Source organism: Colobus angolensis, unplaced genomic scaffold (genome assembly GCF_000951035.1).
Source record: "Colobus angolensis palliatus isolate OR3802 unplaced genomic scaffold, Cang.pa_1.0 Scaffold25, whole genome shotgun sequence".
Taxonomy (NCBI): domain Eukaryota; kingdom Metazoa; phylum Chordata; class Mammalia; order Primates; family Cercopithecidae; genus Colobus; species Colobus angolensis.
This window is the reverse complement of record NW_012115710.1, coordinates 2219771-2243999: the sequence shown is the minus strand read 5'-3', so window position 1 is coordinate 2243999 and position 24229 is coordinate 2219771. Positions and strand designations below refer to the sequence as shown.

Genomic DNA, 24229 nt, shown 5'->3' with positions numbered 1-24229 from the left:
CTCAAACCCTAAACTCTGTCCCAATTCAGAAAGATGGCTGGGATCTGCTTGGCTTTCTCCTGTCATTGCTGCAGACTGGAAACTTTCTCCAGGCACTAAGCTGGGGCAATCATAAGGCTCATTTCATTGTTTCCTTTCTCTCATGGAAAGCCATCCTGAGCCCTTCGCTTCTCAATGTCTGATGAAGTTCATTCATACATTTTGTGTATCTTTTTTAGACATTTAAGGCAGGAGATTATATACATTAGACATTTACTGTAAAAGAAAAAGGGACTGTTGGAGTTGGCTATGAAAAAGATTAGTCAATATCCAGGTGCATTATGTCATATGCATTCCATACTCATAATAAGGCATGTTAGTTCCACCTCCCCCCAACCTTTTTTTAGAAATAGAGTCTTGTCACTCAGGCTGGAGTGCAGTGGCATGATCACAGCTCACTGCAGCCTAGAACTCCTGGGCTCAAGCAATCCTCTTGCCTCAGCCTCCCAAGTAGCTGGAACTATGGGCACACACCACCATGTCCAGCTATTGTTTGTTTTTATTTTTTTGTAGAGATAAGAGTCTCACTATGTTGCCCAGGGTGGTCTCAAATTCCTGGGCTCAAGTGATCATCCTGCCTTGGCCTCCCAAAGTGCTGACATTACAGGTGTGAGCCACTGTGCCTGGCTGGGTATGTTAATTTATGTAATTTCGGAATAGATACAAATTTATGTTTAGCAACATTTCAAGCATCATAAATCTCATGTTCTTTCTGGACATTTAGGAGTTATTTTCCAGTGCTAATGCGATTTTAACATTTCAAGAGCATCTACAATGTTCACATATAACAATCATAGCATAAGATTCTGTGATTACAGAGTAAAATATTAACATACTTGGATCATAATCAGATAGGGAGATTATCCTGGCTTCTCTGGGTTTTCCCAGTGTAATCACAAGGGTCCTCAAACATGGAAGAGGGAGACAGAACACTCAAGTGTTTGAGTGATGTCAGACTGATTGGCCATTGCTGGTTTTGAAAGAAGCCCCAAACCACAGAATCTGGGCAACTTCTAGGAGCTGGAAGGGCAAGGAAAGATGCTCCCCTAGAGCCTCCAAAAAGAAAAGCAGCCCTGTCTACAGCTTGATGTAGCCCCGTGAGATGCATTTGGACTTCAGACCTCCAGAACGCTAAGATAATGATTTTGTGTTGTTTTAAGCCATTAAAATCTGTGTTAGTTGGGTGCAGCACTCATAAGAAACTAACATAATTTTACTTCCATATTTGTTATATTCATAGGTTTTCATTACATAATACCATTCCTGGGGTTCAAGATTTCACTTATTAAACATGTCCCTCCAAGACTCTCAAGACATAAAACTGTGACACAGGAGTTAATTTGGTGACTTTCCATCATGTCTTACTTTCAAGAGCTTTTCTTTTCTATAAATTCTCCCATATTTTACTAAAAATGTTTTCCATATCCATTGCCTCTACAGTTGTCTTTGTTTCTTTGGCACACAAAGCACCATTTCGTGCTAAAAGCACCATCACAATCTTTCATAAATATTCCTGTAAGAATTCTTTTGATACCAACTGAGATATCATATCCAGGTAAAGGCTTCCTCATAACAGATGCATTTCTGCCCAACATGATTTCAATGGCATTTAACAGGTTTGACTTCTCACAGAAATGTCCTCCACGACCACTGCCTCCAGTGTTTCAGCCCTAAATGAGCTCTAAGGCATATAGTGGCTGCAGGATTCCTACTAAAGATTTTCCCACCTTTCTGGTATCAGAAGATTTATTCTTATGTAATATCTGTAATCTGTAACATACAAGATATAGTTTATTACTGATGGGGCCACATTCACTTCATTTGCGAGGCTTATTCCCTGTTCAAATTCCCGATTAACTACAAAGGCTTGATTTCTTGGAAAAGGTTGTTCTACGATCACTACATTTCTACCCGCTAGGCACTCACTCTTGTTTAACAATGGCGGGGATCCTGAGGCAGGCATTTCTATAGGTACAGTCTTTTGATCTTGCATGTGTTCACTCATGTATAAGGAGGTATGACTCCTTGAAGAAGGTTTCTCCACCTTCAGTGAATGTATGGCTTTCTCTCTTATGTGAGTTTTCTTATGTTTAATGAGGACTGACATGTGGGCAAAGGCTTTGCCACATTCGCTGCATGAATATGGTCTCTCTCCAGTGTGAGTACGCTGATGCTGAATGAGCTTTGACTTGCTTCTAAAGGCTTTTTCACACTCATGACACTCATAAGGTTTCTCTCCTGTATGAATTCTCTGATGTCTGGTCAGGTCTGACTTAAAATAGAAGGTTCTTCCACAATCACTGCATTTGTAAGGCTTCTCTCCTGTGTGAAGTCTCTGGTGTGCAATGAGGTAAGCCTTCTGAGAAAAGGCTTTCCCACACACACTGCACCCATGGAGTTTCTCTCCAGTATGGGATCGCTGATGTCTATTGAGCCGGCACTTCCGGCTGAAGGCTTTTCCGCATTCGCTGCATCTGTAGGGTTTCTCTCCTGTATGGGTTCTCTGATGGACCATGAGCTGTGACTTTCTGGAGAAGGCTTTTCCACATTCACCACATTCATGGGGCTTCTCTCCTGTGTGAGTTCTCTGATGCTCAATGAGCTGAATCTTCCTCATGAACGTTTTCCCACATTCGCCACATCCATGGGGTTTCTCTCCTCTTTCAGTTCTCTGATGTTGAATAAGCTGTGCTTTCCTGGAGAAGCCTCTCCCGCACACACTGCATTCATGTGGTTTCTCTCCTACACAAATTTTTTGATGGGCATTGAGCTGTGATTTAGGGCTGGTGGGTTTAACACATCTATGGTATTTAACTCCAGTAAGAGTTCTGTCACGCTTGATATGGAGGCATGATTTCCCATATCCACCAAATGCATCAGAATCTTTTCCTGCGTATCTTCTATTCTGGATAACAAACCCTAAATGAGATTTCAAACTTCTACAATGTGAGCCAAACTTATTGTGTCTTTATATTAAAGGAACAACGCTCTTAAATAAATCAAACTTTTTTCCAAGGGCATAACTTTACTGACATCTTTTGAAATGTTTAAGCTTATTTTGGTTTTCTGGGTACCACTGCATATGATCAATCCCCCCAAATTTCTTCTAGGAAAAAGAACAATAAGAACATCCATGATAATTTTTGGTGGAGGTCGCAGAAGGTGCAAAAATGCCATGGTTTTGGCTGGCTTTTATAAGATCTCAGGTCTCAGAGTAGTGTACCTCACCCTCTGTGAAAAAGGATGATACTATAAAACAGTGAAAGGAAAATACAACAACTTTAGCAACTCTGTAATCCCAGCACTTTGGGAGGCCAAGGCAGGTGGGAGGAGTTTGAGACCAGCCTGGCCAACATGGTGAAACCCTGTCTCTACTAAATACTCTACAATGAATCAATTCAACTTGGGCTGCCTCCCAAATCGGACCTCGCAAATGGAGACAGAGTAGAAACAGAAACACACTGCAACCGGAATAAATCAAAAATAGATGGAGGGGATGGACATATTCACCCAACAAACGCTGAATGGACTGGTATTTGGGATACTACAGTGACTAATAATATATTCTCTCTCTTCATGAACCTGTCATTCAGGTAAAGACAGAGAATCAACAGGTATGCAAAGAAGCAAGAAAATTACAGAACCTGAAGAACAGGACAAAGGAAGTGGCTCACACCATAGGGTAAGAATGAGCAATGTTATGCAAGGAACAAAATAAAGAACATATTCCAAGAAAAGGGAACAGTCAGTGTGAAAACCCAGAGGCAGAAAAAAACCTAGGTGATAAAAAAAAAATGTAAGAGAAGCTGGTTTACCTGGAATATCCTGAGCTTGAGTGAAGCAGAACTACAAAAGTTTGGCAAGGCTGGCAGAATTAACAACATAGAGATTTTGGAGGAAGACTTTGTTAGAAACTGGAACTTATCCTAAGAACAATGGCAGTAAGCCACCAGACATTTTTTGCCAAGAAAACATGCTCTGAATTGACAGTTCCAAAACATGATTGTTCTATGGAGAATGAATTGGAGAGATGAAATTATAGAAGAGAATACCCCAGAGGCTATGGCAGAATTCAAGTGGCTTGATCAGGAATAATTACAATGGAGATGGAGAAATGTGAAAACACAAGGACATAAGTATGGAGGAGGGAAAGACAGGATTCACTCTTAGAACAAATATTGCCAGTAGAAAAGGGAAGAATTGAAGATAATTGTTCAATATGTGGCTTAAACACCTATGTAGGTGCTGGTGCCATTTAATAAAATGAGGATAAAAGAAGCCTCATACCAACCAGTAAAATACACGCACAAAACAATACATGACCATTATTAAGTTAGTGCAGCATAGACACAAAGGAGGTAAAAGTCAGAAAAGAGGGTGGCCAGGCGCAGTGGCTCACGTCTGTAATCCCAGCACTTTGGGAGGTCAAGGCAGGTGGGAGGAGTTTGAGACCAACCTGGCCAACATGGTGAAACCCCGTCTCTACTGAAAATACAAAAAAAAAGAAAAAATTGGCGGGGCATATTGGTGGGCACCTATAATCTCAGCTACTTGGGAGGCTGAGGCAGGAGAATCCCTTGAACCTGGGAGGCGGAGGTTGCAGTGAGCCAAGATTGGGCCACTGCACTCCAGCCTGGGCAACAAGAACAAAACTCTGTCTCAAAAAAAAAAAAAAGAGGGAGCTCCAATTGTGCCCTGCAATAGTCAAAAACTACTTCTTGGAAGTAAAACAAGAGGTGACAGTGAAAGACAGCAGTATCTGGATGTAAAAATGCAACATGATCAAATGCACAGATGTCAGTCCTCATGTTATTTGACATTATCTGTAGCATTCAATAAAACATATGCCTTCCTCCTCCTTGTAATAATTTTGTCACTTATTTCATGGACATCTTCTGATTCTCCTACCACGACCCTAATACTTTTTCTATGTGGCTGGGTTCTTCTCTTCTGAATCTCTGAATATATGTGGACCTCTTGTTTCTTCAAGCAACACTCACTCCTCATGTCTTCTCATCAAGCTCCAGTACCTTGACGGCCCCTGCCCAGAGGGGAATGAAGCCATCACATCAAATGGAACTCTCAGAAAAACGGAAGCCAGTCCAAGGTGCAGCAATGGAGGTGATGCGAACCTCTATTGCCATGGCCTACTGTGAGGTGGGGCTTGAGAGTGGAGTGTTCAAAACAATAAAAATTAACAGAAGCAGCTGAGAGGTTCAGACATAGAACAGAGTAAACCGAGAAGACTCAAAGCAACGCCAAGATGAGGAGGAACCAGAGTGGTGAGCAATACAGCAGAACCTAAATATAATGCACAGGGAGGGAAAGGATTTTCCAGGAGGGAAAGGATTTTCCAGGAGGAAAGAGAATCCCAGCTTCTAACCCTGAAGCCGAGGGAAGGAGAATTTCACAGAATACTCGTCCTGAGTGCTGGCAAAATATAGAATAAGAAGGTAGGTGAGATTATGGAAAAGGAGATATCTGCATAAAGCTATTTGTCAGAAGACAGAGCTAAAATCTTTAGTATATATGAGTATACTATATGATGGGAGAAACATCTGGGAGAAAGGAGGATTCCGGTTTCACATACTGGAAGAAGGAAATATTTGGCGAGCTGTCCTGGCGGCTGGCGACACACAGCGGGTTAGAGTGTAGATGAGACGTTAGCAGCAGAGATGTCTATTTGCGAGTCTCCAGTAGGGAACAGAGAGCTTAGGCCTTGAGGGTGAATTAAACTTCTACCAGAAGAATCAGCAGAAGATAAAAAGAAAACAGAAGCTGGAAAGGTGGGGAGTAGTGGGTGAGTAACTCGACAGAGATGCCCTGAGAGACAAGGTGTGGGGGCTTTGACATGAGCTAAGCTGAGGTGATTTTCAGTAAAGGAAATCGGCCCTTTCCAAAGGGGCCGGGGTACGCTTTTAAGCGACAGAAGTGCTAAAAGTAACACAATCGAACCAGGTGCACTGGCTCATGCCTGAAATCCCAGCACTTTGGGAGACCAAGGTGGGCGGATCATGAGGTCAGGAGTTCGAGACCAGCCTGGCCAATGTAGTGAAACCCCCATCTCTATTAAAAATACAAAAAATTAGCCAACCTCATGGCCGGCACCTGTAATCTCAGCTACTCGGGAGGCTGAGGCATGAGAATCACTTGACTCTGGGAGGTGGAGGTTGCAGTGAGCCAAGATTGCACCACTGCACTCCAGCCCAGCCAACAGTGAGAGACTCTGTCTCAAAAAATAAAAATAAAAAAAAGGCAACACAATCCAGATGGGTTACAAGGGGAATTTCAAAGCAAGTAAGGTAGGGAGCAGGAAGGGACAAAAGCTGGGAGCAGGCTGGGAAGAATGGAACCAGGTAAGAATTCAAGGTCTTCAATGAGATGGACTGAAATTAGATCCAGAAGATAGAAGAAAAGAAGACATTATCCTTTGAGAGCCGGGAAGGGACAGTTCTATTAGGGATGGACACAGAGGCAGAAAGGCTGATTAGGTTTCTGGGCCACCACCTACTGTAAAGTCCTCTAAAGAACATTTTAAAAGCATCAACCCTTCTCCGACCAGCTGGGATTTTCATGCCATTTCTCCCCATTTTCTTAGTTTTCACTCACTTACCTGGACGGGTTTGACTGTGGGCTGCTCCTTCTACTATCCATGGGGGTTCTCCTTGCTCCAACTTGAAGAGTGAATCTGGCTTGGTGCCTTGATACCCTGTAAACGGGAGATCACTGAACACTTGGCACGTGTGCTTGGGGAATGGATGAAGATAGAGTTATGTCTCAGGAACCACAGCATTTGCACTTTGATAAAGTAAAAATCTTTCACTCAGTAAAAAGCACAACCACTTTGTGCCAGGGAGGAATATACAAGTCTATTACACACTCATACCCATTAGGATGGCTACTATCAAAAAAAAAAAAAAAAAACAGAAAATAACAATTGTTGGCAACAATGTGGAGAAACTGGGACCCTGTGTACTCTTGGTGGGAATGTAAAATGGTACTGATATTGTGGAAAACTGTTCCCCAAAAAATTAACAAAGGAATGACCATATCACCCAGCAATTCCACCTCCGGGTATATACCCCAAAGAATGGAAATCAGGGTCCCGAAGAGATATTTGTACACCCATATTCATAGCAACGTGATTCACAAGCCCTCAAACGTGGAGGCAACCCAGTGTTCCTTAACAGAGAAGTGGATAAGCAAAAGGTGGTATATACATACAAAAGAGTATCATTCAGCCTTAAAAAGGAAATTCAGGCGCACGCGACAACACGGATAAACCTTGAGAACATCATACTAAGTGAAATAAGCCAGACTCAAAAAGACAGACACTGTATGATTCCACTTAGATGAGGTACTTAGAGAAGTCAAAATCCTAAAGACAGAAAGTGAATGGTGGTTGCAAGGGGCTGGGGAGAAGTGGGGGAATGGGTAGTTGTTTTGTGAGTACAGAGTTTCCGTTTTAGAAGACAGAAGGTAGTGGTGGTGGGTGTATAACACTATGAGTGAATCCCAGCGAACTGCACACTTATGGTTAAGATGGTAAATTTTATGTTATACATTTTATCACAACAACAAAAAATCTATGACATACAATGCTTTAGTCTAAACCATTAAATCTTTACGGGACCATACAGAGGTCACCAAATAAGAAAGAAAAGGTAAGCGACTGTGACGCTGTCCTCACCTGCTGATACTAGGTGGCTGTAGTTTTCCAACATTACTTCCTTGTACAAGACCTTCTGAGACCAGTCCAGAGACTGCCACTCTTCCCTGGTGAGGTCCACAGCCACATCTTCGAATGACAGTGATCCCTATAAGAACAATTCCAACGCAATCTGAGGTGGATAACAACAGATGATGCAGAAAAGAGGGACAGGGACACGTCTTCATCCTTTTCTCCATGACAAATTATGCACACCGTGACTATTTCACATACCGAAGGACCATGGAATTCCAGCAATACTTCCTACCCTAAAAAAACACTAAGGCAGTATTTGCATAGATATGAACGTGTAATAAGAATGTTCATTATTCCTTTGTTTCTGATAACGAAAAACTTAATAATCTAAATGTTTATCAAAAGCAGACAGGGTTAAATTACAGCACCTCCATGCTGTACTATACTACAAAAATGTTAAAATCAATGAGGTAGATGTATACATAACCACATGATTATCAATGATCTCCAAGGAATTCTCTTAAGCGCAAAAAATTAAGCTCCCAAATAATATATGATCTAAGACATATTTTAAAAAATGTAATAATATGGCTGGGCGTGGTGGCTCACACCTGTAATCCCAGCACTTCGGAAGGCCGAGGAGGGCAGATCACGAAGTCAGGAGAGTAAGACCATCCTGGCTAACACGGTGAAACCCTGCCTCCACTAAAAATACAAAAAATTAGCTGGGCATGGTGGGGGGCATCTGTAGTTCCAGCTACTCAGGAGGCTGAAGCAGGAGAATGGCGTGAACTCAGGAAGCGAACCTTGCAGTGAGCCAAGATCACGCCACTGGGCAACAGAGCGAGACTCCGTCTCCAAAAAAAAAAAAAAAAAGTAATAATATGGTTGGGCGTCGTGGCTAACGCCTGAAATCCCAGCACTTTGGGAGGCTGAGGCGGGGGCTCACTCATGAGGTCAGGAGTTCGAGACCAGCCTGGCCAACGTGGTGAAACCCCATCTCTACTAAAAATACAAAAATTAGCGGGGTGTGGTGGCTTGCACCTGTAATCCCAGCTACTCAGTAGGCTGAGGCAGGAGAATTGCTTGAGCCCAGGAGGCGGAGGTTGCAGTGAGCCAAGACTGTGCCACTGCACTCCAGCTCTGGGCAAGACAGCAAGACTCCATCTTGGGGGAAAAAAAAGTAATAATATACACAAGTATATAAGTGCACACGTATGTATACAGAAATGTACCTAAATAAAAATATATTCTATCAGATGTCAATCACAGGGAGGAACTAGATAGAGACCCAAACTATGAACACTTATTTATTACCCTTTGGGTTGAAGTTTGGGCAGAAAAAGGGTGAAAGGAGATACTGTCTTTTGATACAAATGCTTCTGTTTGCTTGCATCTCTTGCATGCAAATGTAGCCATGTATTATTTTGGTAATTAAACATAGAAAAAGCAAAACAGGCAGAACTGGTGCTTTGTTTTTTGAACCTGGAGTTAAGAAGGTAAGAAAGAAGCATTGTCAGTATCTGCATTCCCAGCTGTTACCACAGAATGGAGCTGTTAGTTGTCTCCTGCTGTATCAATAACAAAAATCTGGCTGAGAGAATTCTACTTCATGGAGGATCAAAGGTCAGGCAGCCCATTCATTCTATTGGATACTCTAGGCTTTACTTCTGGGCAAAGTCAGATGACCAGAGCGTCTATTTTCAAAGTACCCTATTTTCAAAGAATTTTGTCCAATCCAGTTTTCCTTTGGCATTACTCCTTAGCTTACCCCACTAAATAACAGGAAAAAGCCAAAGGAAACATCCCATGCCTTTATTACAAGGGTGGCTTTGAGGATACTGTACCACAAAAGCTCTCTGAAGGAAAGAAATTTCTCAAGATCTAACAGCAATGACACATTTACCTCCCCTGAAGAACTGCCTTGCTCTCTCCTCACAGACATTACAATTGTGGCATTTTTCACGTGCTTCCTGTTATTTCAGCTGCCAAAAAAGAGGAGACACAGTTTAAAGCAGAGAAAACCCACAGGGTCTTAACAGTCACTTAGCAATGTTCCGACATTAAGAACTTGGCACAAACCCCCCGATCTATATATCTCGTTTCTTAATTTGCCAGGATTTTAAGATTCCAACTTAAACTTATTTTCTGACAGATCCTGATTTTTATCCGAATACACTCTCTCATTTAACCAGACTGTCTTTTACAAGCTTCCACAGATCCACTGGGAAACAAAAGACAAAATAGGTACAACAAACCTCACCTGGGCCTTGGCCATTTTCTTCAACTCTTAGGGGCTAGCAACTCTAGGGTGTTCTCTCTCTTCTGTCTATTCTGGGCCTTCCCAGAAGTTGTGGTCAGGTATCATCTCAGGTCAAGCTACCACTGGAAATGATGATTGTCCCCAGCCTGGAAGCTCTTTCTTCCATTACTGAAAATGTCTTGTTCCTATAGGCTAGAACCTGGGGATTCAAGACCAAATTCAATGATAAGAAACACGCTCCTAGGACCACACGCCTCCAATTGCCATCTGGACTCACATTAACATCAGGTTCCAATATTTCATCAGTCTCCTTAACACCCTGGAATCATGGGGCACTGGTCCATAGGAAGATACGGAATGAGCAAGAGGAATGCCTTTTCTTTTTTTTGGGTTATGTCAGAAATAGAATGGATGTGAAACAGGAGATAGTAAACAAAAACCACCTCATGGTCTTGTCTACTGCCAAGTTCTCACATAAATGTTTTAGGTAAGACAATGAAGGAAGTGGTAAAGCCAGGCATGGTGGCATGGGCCCTAGGGTCCCAGCTATCGTAGAGGCTGAGATGGGTGGATCTCACCTGAGCTCTAGAGTTCAAGACCAGCCTGGACAACATGGCAAGACTGTCTCTAAAAATAAAAACATAAAAGAAGTGGTGGCTCAGGAAACTGACTTAAATTCACCGGCAGCCACATGCTCCTAAATTTTTGGTTTATTGCACTGTCTTACTAATCAAACAAACCATACGCACTGTCTTACTAAACCCTCAATACTACTTTATAAGGTACTCGTTATTATTTCCATTTTAAACATGAGTAAGCTGAGGCTTGCTGAGATGAAGTGTGCTGTGCAGGTTAACATTCTTCCTAATTAGAAGCGTGGGAACTTGAATCTACATCTGGCTCTCTCCCTTGTGACACTTCCCTCCTACAACAGCCTCACAGTGCAAATTTGTTCTCTTTCCCGCTCACTTTTAGAACTTTACTTCCCAGTGCTTTACACAGTGGGGTGGGCCACACAGTCCCAGCTACACAAACAAGAGCCTGCGATCTCCTAATGCAATATTCAGTGTGCATGCTCAGCCTGCTCCTTCCACACAGGCAGGAAAGCAAAGGCAGTCCTATCCTTGCCCCAGAAGCAGCAGTTCAGAGATCAGTCTCCCCAAAAGCCGCACTAGAAACTCACACTCTGAGAACACCCACACTGTGAGACCAACTTGAATTTTGCTGTCACCCCAGCAAGTCATTCTCAAGACTCTCTAGCAAGCCTGTATCCTTTATACCCAGAGAGCTCATCTCCAAGCCATTTTCTGACCCACCGGTAAACACACTGGTCAAAATGCAAACCTCCTCTACCTTCAATCCTGAGACTGCTTCATCCCAGCCCCAGCCCTTCAGTCTAGCCTCCCTACAGGGCCAGTCCAAAAACAGTGGTACCCAACCCAAATGTAGAAATCCGTATGGATGGCTAAGAGGTGGAAAAGGCAGTTATGCATGAATGGGTTGGAGTTGAGATCTCCGGGTTGGAGTTGAGATCTCCAGAGCTGAAAAATCCAGGATCCAGCCATTTCCCAGAAGCTCATGGCAGACTTTCCGTCAAATGTAATACATCAGAATTGCACCAGATACTCACGCGGAGAACATGGCAATGTAACCGAGAATGGCAATGATATACAACCCTCATTAGTAAGAATAATCTGGATTTCCTACTGAACTGAGGTTCAGGTCAAATGTCCAGAGGGACAGCTATCTAAATTAAAGAGGAATTTGCTTAACAAAAGGGGCTTGGATGTCAGATTGGCAGCCAACAGTATCCAATAAAAAAAAAAAAACAAACTAGGGCCTGCTGTGTTGGCTCAGGCCTGTAATTGCAGCAATTCTGGAGGTGAAGGCAGGAGAATTCCTTGAGGTCAGGAATTCGAGACCAGCCTGGGCAACATACCAAGACCTCCTTGTCTCTACAAAAAAATTTAAAAATTAGCCAGGCAAGGTGGTGCATGCATGTAGTCCCAGGTACTTAGGACGGTGAGGCAGGAGGATCGCTTGAGCCCAGGAGTTCCAGGCTGAATTGAGTTTATGATCGCATCACTGTACTCCAACCTGCACAACACAGCAAGATCCTGCCTCGGAAAAAAAAAAAAAGGCAAAAAAAAAAAAGCCCTCCACTTCAAATAAAAGTTAGGATGCTTCCAAACCATTACAAGCCCTCAGCCTTATCTGCTTTAGGGAGGAATGAAGCAGAGAGAAAGGAAACAGGTAATTTCTCTCATATGATGGCCTACCTTTGGATTTGTCTGACTGCTGTATCAGGGTATCATTTTGTATGGGTTTTTTAAAACTTTTTTTTTTTTTTTTGAGAAGGAGTCTCGATCTGTCGCCAGGCTGGAGTGCAGTAGTGCAATCTCAGCTCACTGCAAACTCCGCCTTCTGGGTTCAAGCAATTCTCTGCCTCAGCCTCCTGAGTAGCTGGGATTACAGGTGCCCAGCAACATGCCCGGCTAATTTTTGTATTTTTAGTAAAGACAAGGTTTCTCCATCTTGGCCAGGCTGGTCTTGAACTCCTGACCTCATGATCCACCTGCTTCAGCCTCGCAAAGTGCTGAGATTACAGGTGTGAGCCACTGCACCTGGCTAAATTTTTTTTTTTAATAGAGACAGGGTCTTGCTATGTTGGCCAGGATGGTCTTGAACTCTTGGCCTCAAGCAATCCTCCTGCCTCAGCCTCCCAAAGTGCTAGGATTACAGGCATGAGTGACTGCTCCCAGCCTCATGGTATAGTTTAACTTGTTGTTCTCTACCTACCCAACTCCCAATTTTTCCTTTTAATTAAGTGAGTAGTTCAACTTAGAGGTTTGATTAGTCCCATGTTCAATTTTTTTAGGTAAGAATCCTTCATGGATGGTGCTGTGTACTTCCTACCACAACATATGAAGACGCATGAGAACAAAAAAAAAACAAAGAAAAATTAAAAAAGAAAGGGGAGTTGTTATAGAATTAAAGAGATCTAAGAGATACAACAAGCAAATCAAACGCACCCACATCATTTGGATCACAATTCAAAGAATCCAATGTTAAAAGACAATGATGAGATGATCAGAAAAAAACTGAATACGGACTAGCTATTCAATGAACTAAAGAAATAGGCTGGGCACAGTGGCTCATGCCTGTAACCCCAGCACTGTGGGAGGCCAACATGGGCAGATCACTTGAGGTCAAGAGTTCAAGACCAGCCTGGCCAACAGGACGAAACCCCATCTCCACAAAAAATACAAAAATTAGCCTGGTGTGGTGGCGGATGCCTGTAAGCCCAGCTACTCAGGAGGCTAAGGCAGGAGAACTGCTTCAACCCAGAAGGCGGGAATTGCAGTGAGAAAAGATCGTGCCACTATACTCCAGCCTCGGTGACAGAGCGAAAGTCTGTCTGCCCAAAAAGATAAGGAAAGAAATTATTATTAACTTGGATAGACTGAAAATGGTCTAGGATGGGTGAAGTAGCTCACACCTGTAATCCCAGCACTTTGGGAAGTCAAGGCAGGAGGACTGCTTGAGCCCAGGAGTTCAAGACCAGCCTGAGCAACACACCAAGATCCTGTCTCTAAAAGAAAAAACAAAAAGGAAATGGTCTAGTGGTTATAAATTTTTTTAATGACCATACCAGCTAGAGATTCATACTGGGATACTTACAAGTTTCAAGGGACGAAGCCTTGAATTTGCTACGAAATTCTCCAGAGTAAAACAAAAGTGGAGGCACAGATAAATATGACTGATATGACAGATGAATATGAATTGATTACTGTTGAAACTAAGTTAGGGGCAAATATTATACTATACTCTCAATTTCCATGAAAAAAAGTTAAAAAGTCATCAGAGCCTGATGAGTTCTATCTAATCTTTACAATACAGATGACTCCAACATTACATAACATTCACAAATCACAGAAAAAGTGAAGCCTAACAATTACATAAAACCAGCATTTCCAAACACGAATCAATAGAATAGAAAAATAAAGAATTATAGAGATAGGTGCTTATTCATTGATTTTCATCCTTCCTTTTCTAATACTTGCATTCAAAGTTATAAATTTCCTCCACTGACTGCTTAGGTTAAACTCAACAAGGGTTTACATGTAGAATTCTTATTAAAATGCAATTAAAAATATTTCCGCTGTGATTTTTTTTTTGAACTCAGATTATTTAGAAGTGTATGGCATAACTGCCAATCATTCTGACAAGAAAACAGCATGTTCTGATTTGATAGTTCCAAAAAGTCACATGACTATTCTATGGCAAATAAATCATTTTGATATTGATTTATAGCTTAATTCCACTGTAGAGAAAATATTCTGTATGATTTTAATCCTTTGAAATTTATTTAGACTTCCCTGATGGCCAACCATATGGTGACTTTTTATAAATGTTCTATGTGCATCTGAGGAAAATTATTGAGTGCAGTGTTTTAGATTGGTCAAGTTTGTTAATTATGTAGGTCATTCTAACTTTTCAGGGGTTGGGACTATTGTGAGTTAGCTGTCTGTTTTTGTAAATAATGTTTTATCAGAACACAGCCACACCCATTTGTTTATACATTCTGTATAGCTACTTTCATTCTATAATTGCAGACAGAAAGTTTGCCAGCAATGGTTAATCTATATCCTTTTAGCTTTTTATCTGCCTGTTCTATCAGTTACTGAGAGAGGTATGTTAAGAATTTCCCATTATGATTGGACATTTGTGGTTTCTCCTTGTATCTAGCATACTCCATTTCTCTATACTTAACACACTAAGTATATGCTCAATTGAACTTTTTTTTGTTTTTGAGACGGAGTTTCACTCTTGTTGCCTAGGCTGGAGTGCAATGTCATGATCCCAGCTCACTGCAACTTCTGTCTCCTGGGTTCAAGTGATTCTCCTGCCTCATCCTCCTGAGTAGCTGGGATTACAGACACCTGCTACCACACCAGGCTAATTTTTGTATTTTCAGTAGAGACAGGGTTTCATCATGTTGGCCAGACTGGTCTCAAACTCCTGATCTCAGGTGATCTACCCGCCTCAGCCTCCCAAAGTGCTGGGATTACAGGCGTGAGCTCTCATGCCCAGCCCTCAATAGAACTTTTACGCACCGAAAGACATGTAGAAAAACGTTCATATCAACAATTCTCATAACTCCCATAAACCATAACAATGTCTCTCGATAGTGGAATGGATAAATAACATGGGGTATAATCATCAATGGAATACTACATAGCAATGAAGAAGAAATGAGCTACTGCTATATGCAGTAACGTAGATGAATTTCACAACAAAAATACTGAGCAAAAGAAGCCAGCCACAAAAGAATGTGTACCTTAGGATTTCATTTACATAAAGGTGACAACCAAGCACATCTATGATGATTTGAGGATAACAATTACCTCTGGAGAGGACAGAGAAGATGAGGGCTTCTGGGATGCTACATTATTCTATTTTCTTAACCTGGTGATTTTTCAAGTATAATCACTTGGAAAAAAAACTTAAGAAAACTACAGACCAATTTCTCTTATAAATGTATAGCCAAAATTTTTTTTTAATTTGCTACTGTGAAAAATTTCAAGCAAAAGAACAGTATACTCAAATTCCGCATATTCATCATGTGACTTAAAGAACAATGAGCTCACACCTAATTTTGTTTTATCTATACCACCATTCAGTCCCTCTCCACCAATGGATTATGGATTATTCCCAAGCTCATCCAAGATCTCTTTTCATTTCTTGATGCAAAAATATTAAATAAAATTTTAGCCAATAAAATCCAGTCTCATATTAAAAGAACAAACCATTATTGACAAGTATGCTTTTTTTTTTTTTTTTTTTGAGACGGAGTCTCGCTCTGTCACCCAGGCTGGAGTGCAGTGGCCGGATCTCAGCTCACTGCAAGCTCCGCCTCCCTGGTTCACGCCATTCTCCTGCCTCAGCCTCTCGAGTAGCTGGGACTACAGGCGCCCGCCACCTCACCCGGCTAGTTTTTTGTATTTTTAGTAGAGACGGGGTTTCACCGTGTTAGCCAGGATGGTCTCGATTTCCTGACCTCGTGATCCGCCCGTCTCGGCCTCCCAAAGTGCTGGGATTACAGGCTTGAGCCACCGCGCCCAGCCTAAATTTTAAAGAGAAAAAAAAAATAAATGAAAATAATTTTAAAGGTCAAAAGCCCTTAGGAAAGAGAAATAAAAACTTGATAAATCACAGTCATTATTTATTCAGACCATACTGTGTACCTAGTACTACACTTTGAACATACTTAATATTTGCTCACTTAATCTTCATAACGATTCCATGAAAAAGAAACTAGGACAGCTTTTTTTCCACAAATAAGGAAACTGACTCAGAGATTAACATACCCAAGTCAGAGGCAGAGGCAGGTACTTCTTACTCCACAGTCCATCCACTTGCCACCTGGCTAAAATTATTAGCAGATGACAAAAATGCTCAACTAGAAAAAAGAAAGACATCAATTTATAAGTTATGTGTAATGACATGAGTAGAATGAAGTGACAGAATAAACGTATATATTTTTAACTTCTGTTCTTGTCCACTAAGTAAAATTAGAAACAAAAAAAGGAAACGGGGGGGGGGGTCTTATGCGAAAAAAAAAGTCACGATTTACAACAAAAAGTATTAACTATGTAAAAATAAGCATAACCAGAAATGTCCCAGACACGTATGGAAAACACTACAGCTAGTCAAAGAAATAAAAACCTTGAGTTAATGGAAATCCATCACATGTTCCTGAAAGTGTTGTATCTAGATCTACATCAGTTCTACTCAAATTAAAGCAACCACCTCATGGACCCGCAGCAGTTTAAAAAAGAAAACTCTCAAAGAGAATGTAATATGAGAATATGTAGTTGACAAGATGTTAGATTAAATACGAATAAAATTATACCAATACCTAGACACCTGAACCCAAAATATGAGTAAAATTATACCAATACCCAGACACCTGATCCCAACGCTAAACATGAAACACACTAAACCAGAGTTATTTTCTGGAGGAGTATTTAAAATGATGGGGATGTTATTACTTGGCTCGCAATGATCCTGAAAGCAAATTTTCTACGAAATATACAGGAGCAGGGAAGCAAGGGGACCAGCAGACCCCTTTTTAAGCACGCATGTGATAAGCAATGAACACGAATTGCCCAGAGCTGTCTCCAACACCGACACGATTCGCTTCCCCACCACGACGCCCTAGTGCTACTGTGCAACGAAGACCTCCCAAGCGCTTGTTCCAATGCGGAGCCCATGAGCTCCCAGACTCTGGGAACCGCAACACCACTCTGCAAAACGAATCCCCAGCGAGGACTCCCCCCGAGCTCCCCGCAACACGGACCCCAAGGGCTAGCGAACAACAACCAAAAAAAAAAACTCAACGCGCTCTCCCTGGCTCTGAAGCATTCCCAGAAGCCCACGCAGACCAGACCGATGACCCTCTGTCTCCACTGCTGGAGGCGAGTCACAGACCCTAAAGCCCTGAACACTCGCCTGTGCCCACCGCCCCGCGAACCCCGCAAGCTGCAGACGCGACACTCGCAAGTTTCGGGGATGGCGGCCGGCGAAGGCCACACAGCGTCTTTCCAGAGACGCGAAATCCGGCTCCTGCCGTCCCTTCATGATGCAATATGTCTGCGCCCAGGGGATGCTTGCTGGGAGCAGCCATTTTCAACCCTAATGCCGTACAGCAGGCGGAGTTCCCCTTTTCGCGCCTTAAGACAGGTAGGCTCTGACGATGAAAAGCGATTGAAAACAACCCATTCCACCTTTTTTCCATTCCACGTGAACTGCTGGACTTTGGCTTTGCAACATTCGCCAGGGGCGCTACATAAACTGCTTAGTTTTTCAAAGGCTCAAGCCTGCCCTGATCTGTCTGCAGGCTGGGTAGAGATGGTCACAGACATTTAGGCACTTTAATCCTAAGAAGAATGGAAAGAAACCATGTGGGCGTGGCAATCTGAGAGGAATTTCAAGAGGCAGGGACCTGAGCAACAATCGGAGGGGCTATTATCCTGAGGATGCTTCTAGCTGGGGGGACCTCATGGAGAAAGCTGCCTTTGAGAACTGCCTGAGAAGTATCTTTACAACTACATCAGATGTAGCCTCAGAGGAAGGAGTCAAAGAATGGGTAAAACGACGGCAAAGCTTAGGTTATAATCGGCGTGGAGAATGGAGAACAGGGTTGATCAGCGGCCGACCAAAGTGGAGAACTGAAGGGGGCCGGCCCCTCAACAACCCGTGGATGTTTCTCGTCAGGTGGGACCAGAGACTGAGAAAAGAAATAAGAGACAGACACAAAGTATAGGGAAAGAAAAGTGGGCCCAGGGGACCGGCGCTCAGCATACGGAGGACCCGCACCTGCACCAGTCTCTGAGTTCTCTCTGTATTTATTGATCATTATCTCTACCACCTCAGAGAGGAGAATGTGACAGGACAATAGGGTAATGGTGGGGAGAGGGTCAGCAGGAAAACATGTGAACAAATGTCTCTGTGTCATAAACAAGGTTAAGAAAAGGTGCTGTGATTTGATGTGCACATACATAAACATCTCCGTGCATTAAAGAGCAATGGAATGTCTCGGTGTAAAACCCGATTGTATTTTCTATTTACTGAGATACGAGAAAACCGCCTTAAGACTGGAGGTTGAAGGGGTGGCCTGCCCCTCCACACCTGTGGGCGTTTCTCATCAGGTAGAACAAGAGACTGAGAAAAGAAATAAGACACAGAGACAAAGTATAGAGAAAGAAAAGTCGTCCCAGGGGACCTGCGCCGGCACTGGTCTCTGAGTTCCCTCAGTATTTATTAATCACTCTCTCTACCATCTCGGAAAGGGGGATGTGGCAGGACTATAGGGTAATGGTGGGGAGAGGGTCAGCAGGAAAACATGTGAGCAAAGGTCTCTGTGTCATCAATAAGTTTAAGGAAAGGTGCTGTGCCTCGATGTGCACGTAGGCCAGATTTATGTTTGACTTTACACAAACATCTCCATGCATTCAAGAGCAGTATTGCCGCCAGCATGTCTCACCTCAAGCCATAAGGCAGTTTTCTCCTATCTCAGTAAACAGAACGTAGGATCCGGTTTTACACCGAGACATTCCATTCCCAGGGACGAAGAGGAGACAGATGCCTTCCTCTTATCTCAACTGCAAAGAGGCCTTCCTCTTTCACTAATCCTTCTCAGCACAGACCCTTTACGGGTGTCGGGCTGGTGGATGGTCAGGTCTTTCCCTTCCCACCAGGCCATATCTCAGGCTGTCTCATGGGGAGAAACCTTGGACAACACCTGGCTTTCCTAGGCAGAGGTCCCTGTGGCCTTCCACAGTGTATTGTGTCCCTGGGTACTTGAGATTAGAGAATGGAGATGACTTTTACCAAGCATACTGCCTTCAAACACTTTTTTAACAAAGCACATCCTGCACAGCCCTAAATCCATTAAACCCTGAGTCAACACAGCACATGTCTCTGCGAGCACAGCGTTGGGGCTAGGGTTACAGATTGACAGCATCTCAAGGAAGAATTTATCTTAGTACAGAACAAAATGGAGTTCCTTATGTCTACTTCTTTCTACATAGACACAGTAACAGTCTGATCTCTCTTTCTTTTCCCCACAATACACTGATTTTTTTTAAAACTTGCCCTAATTAAGACAGTTTACCTACTGACAGGCCTAAGTGGTAAGACCTCAAGCTCCTCAAGTATCACTTTTCCGGTAATAGACTTGACCTCAGCCTTAAGCTAGTATCAGTTTTGTGCCAGGACCTATTGACATTACCACTGACCACAGTTCAATTATTATATCTATCAGCCTCGGAAAATATCATCCAGATTGGACAAAGGCCTGCAGTATTCCAGTTTACAACTAGATTCAGCTCTTCCAGAACCTCTTTGTCTTCCCCTAATCCTGTTCAGCCTCTTCAGCTCTCTGTGGAATATGAGATACCAGGACACAGTTGATTCTCCTTTAAAGACCTCTTTTCATAAGGCACGAGGATACTTACCTGAGAGTACTTCTGCAGTGGGAGGAAATGAGGATAGATGCCAGGAAGAATGTTGGGTCTGTTCCATTCCACAAGGAAGGTTGCAGCTGGTCAGTTATCTAGGAGTTTACAAGTTCATATTCCCAGGATTCTGAAAACAACAATTTGGATCAGGCATGGCATTGCCTGTCCTACATTTGTATAAACCCCAGACCACCCACAGAGAAAAATGTAGGTGTAGCTCTCAGGTGCACACAACACCCCTTCTCCATTTTCTTGTTCAGTGGCCCATTCGTGGGCGTGGAGGCATTGGTGTTTGCCATCCAAGTCTCAAACCTGTTACAGGAACTTAGTTTCTCCTACGCAATGTTGTTCATGAAGCCCCTGCACAAATGGCTAACAACACTCCAGTCTTTCTTTTCATCATCACCAGTGGGACGCTCTTCATGGAATCAAAAGTGTGGTGCGTCAAAGTGCCAGCCCACCAAGGTTTTGTTAGTTGTGGCTGTGGCATTTTGTCACAGTTGGTTAAGTTAAAACAGGGCACCTCTGCTTCCTTCCCATGTTCGGTAAGCCAGTAAGCCACTCGAGTTCTGCTGGTATACGCTGTCATGTTAGGTATACTGGTGTAGTTTATCACTGGTAGGATGAGAGGGTCACTCTAGGTGGTGACAGGTAGGCCAGGATGGCAGATCCAGCAGGGCTTCATCAGGTTACTCTTGGTGGCCAGAGCTTGGGACAGCCTAAGGAAAGCTTTATGTTTCCAGGTCTCTGCTGCCTTGTCATTGTGAAAAAAAAGCATATTGATAGATTAGTGCCCCCCCCCCCAACTCTCCTGGGGCCTCAGATGTTCCCTATCTATTGGATAGGGGTTGAGCTGAGTTGGGGTAGGAACCCAGTCTGTTTATACCAGTCCCTGTTGATTGACCCAAACCTTTCAGCTTCAGTTGCCCAGTCCAGGAAGGGAGGTCACATCTTATATAAACTTGACGTCTGATATGTTATACACCTAACCGGGAAGATCAGCTGTCTCTGGCCCCACTAGAGGGAACCTAGCACTGTGGTATTCCTTGGTCCTGTCCCTTACCCTTTCTTTTTGAAGGACTCATTTTGTGAAATAATATTGAATTAACTTTAGGGTCAGAAATTTAACAGCTAATTGTCATATGATCTTGGTTGGGCACTGAAGATAGACAATTAAAAAAAGGAACCCACAAATGGGAGAAGTGAATATAATGTTGTTACAGTCTCACCAATGCATCACAATGTAGCAGTCCCTGGTTGTGAGGTATCACCCAGAATTCTTTGTCTCACAACCAAGAAAATTAAGGAGTATGGACGCAAAGGGAGAGGTTGGAGTGAAAGTTTAATAAGTGAAAAAAGAAAGCTCTCCACAGCAGAAAGGGAGCCTGAATGGGTTGCCATTTTTACAACTGAATTCAAAAGCTTTTCTGTGAAACTCATCTCTGTAGCTATTTGTGTAACTTATCTGTGAAGCTGTCTGTGCAACTCCCCTTATCTGTGTAGCTGTCCTTAGGCAAGCACAAAGCATAGCTTCTCCTGTTTGTGTAACTGTGGGTCTGTTTTAAGTAAGACTCCTCACTCCCCCTGCAAGCTCCCATGGAGTTCACCATGTACATGCCTGAAAAGGGGAGGAAACTTCTTCCTGGGAGCCCACTAATCACACAAAGAACAAAAGGCTTCTATGCTGGGCCTTACTTTCTTATCAGAGTAGCTGCTGCCTGAGTTTTCCCCACTCTGCTCTCTTCGTGCCTGTGCTTGATTTTTCAGGCTTTCTGTTTAAAAGAATTTTGCCAAAGGCCAGCTTTAGCTCTCTGCCCAATTAATTTTTCCTTTTTTCCTCCCTCAATGTGATAACCTTAACCAGTGATGTGGGGCAGACACTATCTCCTTTAACTTTTGGAATAATTAACACAGTAAATAGTAATAGTTCTTCAAGATATTCTGTCTAAAAACAGACATCAGTTATACTATCTGACATATGATGAAGTCAGCAATGGAACAGAAAGCTCTCAAACAATCCTCATTTCCGCAGGGCTTCTTTGTTTCAAGAGTACTTTAATATTTTGATAAAGGCACTTCACAGTAGTGGGTTCACAGTGTTTTATTTCTATATGATTTCACCTGCTAAAGGATGTGGCAGAATGTACCACTGAAAATGCTGTCATTCACTACCTTCCAGGAGTTTTTCTCCAGTGTGTACTGACACCTCTTAAGGACAAAGGCTCTCCCACCATCACTGTATTTCTACCCACTATGAGCTCACTGTTGCCATGGTGATCACCAATGATAGGGTCCCTCTTCCAAAAGAGGCTTTCCTACTTTCTGCATTCACAGGATTTCAAGCTTTGTATTGAGACAAGCTTGAAATCTTATGGCGGACTTAACCAGATAATCAACTAGATACTTTTGGTCAAGGCTTTTCTGCATTTCATATACAGTTTTCAATTATGTGTTTGTAACAAAAAAGAAGATGTAATTGATGACTGAAGGCACGACCACGTTCACTGCATTTGTAAGGCTTCTGTCCTGTGCAAAGCTTCTATTATCTCCCGAGGGTGCACATCTGGCAAGTGGCTGTCCCACAAGGACTACGTTCCTATCTGCTAGGAGCCCGCTGGTGTTAAATGGCATCTGTGGGGTCACAGAAGGTATCTGCAGAGTCACCATATTAACAGGGCTTTTCCCCTGCGTGTGTTCACTAGGACTTAAGCTGTGACTTGCTGTGGAAGGATGGTCCACCTTCACTGAATCCCCCCGTTTCTCCCTTGTGTGTATTCTCTTATGTTTAACAAGGCAAGACATATAGAAGTAAGCTTTCTCACACTCATCACAGCCATAGGGTCTCTCTCCCGTGTGAGTTCTGTGATGTACAATGAGCATTGTCTTTGTAATGAAGGCTTTCCCACAGTCACTGCATTTATAGGGTTTCTCTCCTGAGTGAATTCTCTGATGTCTAATGAGTCCTGACTTCTGTGAACAGGGTTGCCCACATTCAGGACATACAAAGGGAGTCTCTCCTGTATGGTATCTCTGATGTGCTACAAGGCAAGACTTCTGGCTGAAGGCCTTACCGCAGTCAATGCATCCATAAGGTTTCTCTCCAGTGTGAGTTCGTTGATGTATAATGAGATTGCCTTTCTGAATGAAGCCTTTTCCACATTCACTGCATGTGTAAGGCTTCTCTCCTGTATGAGTTCGCTGATGTACAATGAGTAGTGATTTTCTGGAGAAAGCTTTCCCACATTCGCTGCATTGATGGGGCTTATTTCCTGTGTGAATCCTTTGATGTTCAGTAAGCTGAGATTTCCTGGGGAAGGCTTTCCCACACTCACTACACCCATGGGGTTTCTCTCCTTTGTGAGCTCTCTCGTGTTCAGTGAGCCTGTACTTCTTGTAGAAGGTTTTCCCACACAAGCTACACCCATGGGGTTTCTTTCCTGTATGAATTCTCTTATGCTCAGTGAGCTGAGGCTTCTTGAGGAAAGCTTTCCCACAGTCAGTGCATTCATGGGCTTTCTCTATATTGCGTATTTGCTGATGTTTAAGGAATCGTGACTTTGTGCTGATGGGTTTTCTACTTTCATGGAATTCAATTTCCATAGGCATTTGTTCATGATTATCATGGAGAAAAGCTCCATCTCCATTCAACTCAGCAGGCTCCTTTCTGTTGTATCTTCTGCTCTGGTTGGTTAAACCTAAATATGATTTCAAAGTTCTTCCATATTCATAGTGTTGTCCCATCCTCTTCAGTATTCTTTGGTTTTGTAAATGCTGCTGCAGATGATCAGCTTTCTCAATTTCTAAGAGAGAGAACAATAAATCCTTCCATGATCATCACATGGAATAAAACTGCTTCAAAGATGCCTTGGGGTTGGCTGGCTTTTTACTGGAAACCCTATGATACCAACATGGAAGGAATTCCAAGTACAAATGTTCCCTATCTGTTAAAAAACTTTTAAGAATTGTAGTTAAATACACATAAGATAAAATTTGCCAGCCAGGCACGGTGGCTTATGCCTGTAATCCTAGCACTTTGGGAGGCCAAGGCAGGTGGATCATGAGGTCAAGAGATCGAGACCATCCTGGCCAACATGGTGAAACCCCATCTTTACTAAAAATTCAAAAAATTGGCTGGGCGTGATGGCACACGCCTGTAGTCCCAGCTACTCGGGAGGTTGAGGCAGAAGAATTGCTTGAACCTGGGAGAAGGAGGTTGCA

The 24229-nt window shown here is 42.8% G+C and overlaps 2 protein-coding genes across 3 annotated transcripts in view; both read right to left on the bottom strand.

Moving 5' to 3' along the window:
• Positions 1-1250: 1250 nt before the first annotated feature.
• Positions 1251-17557, bottom strand: ZNF577 (zinc finger protein 577). 2 transcript variants are annotated; one of them, XM_011946211.1, is made up of 8 exons: positions 17435-17494; positions 16358-16449; positions 15395-15424; positions 9987-10185; positions 9630-9708; positions 7730-7856; positions 6653-6748; positions 1251-2958 (listed from the first exon to the last, which is right to left on the bottom strand). In XM_011946211.1, exons 5-8 carry the CDS (start codon positions 9666-9668, stop codon positions 1751-1753), a joined length of 1470 nt encoding a protein of 489 aa, XP_011801601.1. In that variant the 5' UTR covers positions 9669-9708; positions 9987-10185; positions 15395-15424; positions 16358-16449; positions 17435-17494; the 3' UTR covers positions 1251-1750. The 2 variants fall into 2 exon arrangements, with proteins under 2 accessions (XP_011801601.1, XP_011801600.1); XM_011946210.1 differs by lacking the exons at positions 15395-15424; positions 17435-17494 and adding an exon at positions 17502-17557.
• Positions 17558-22456: 4899 nt separating this feature from the next.
• ZNF649 (zinc finger protein 649) overlaps positions 22457-24229 on the bottom strand; it is a 14748-nt gene continuing 12975 nt past the window's right edge. The window contains exon 5 of the mRNA XM_011946494.1: positions 22457-23811. Coding sequence (XP_011801884.1) covers positions 22457-23811 — 1355 coding nt within the window. The remainder of the gene's footprint in view (positions 23812-24229) is intronic.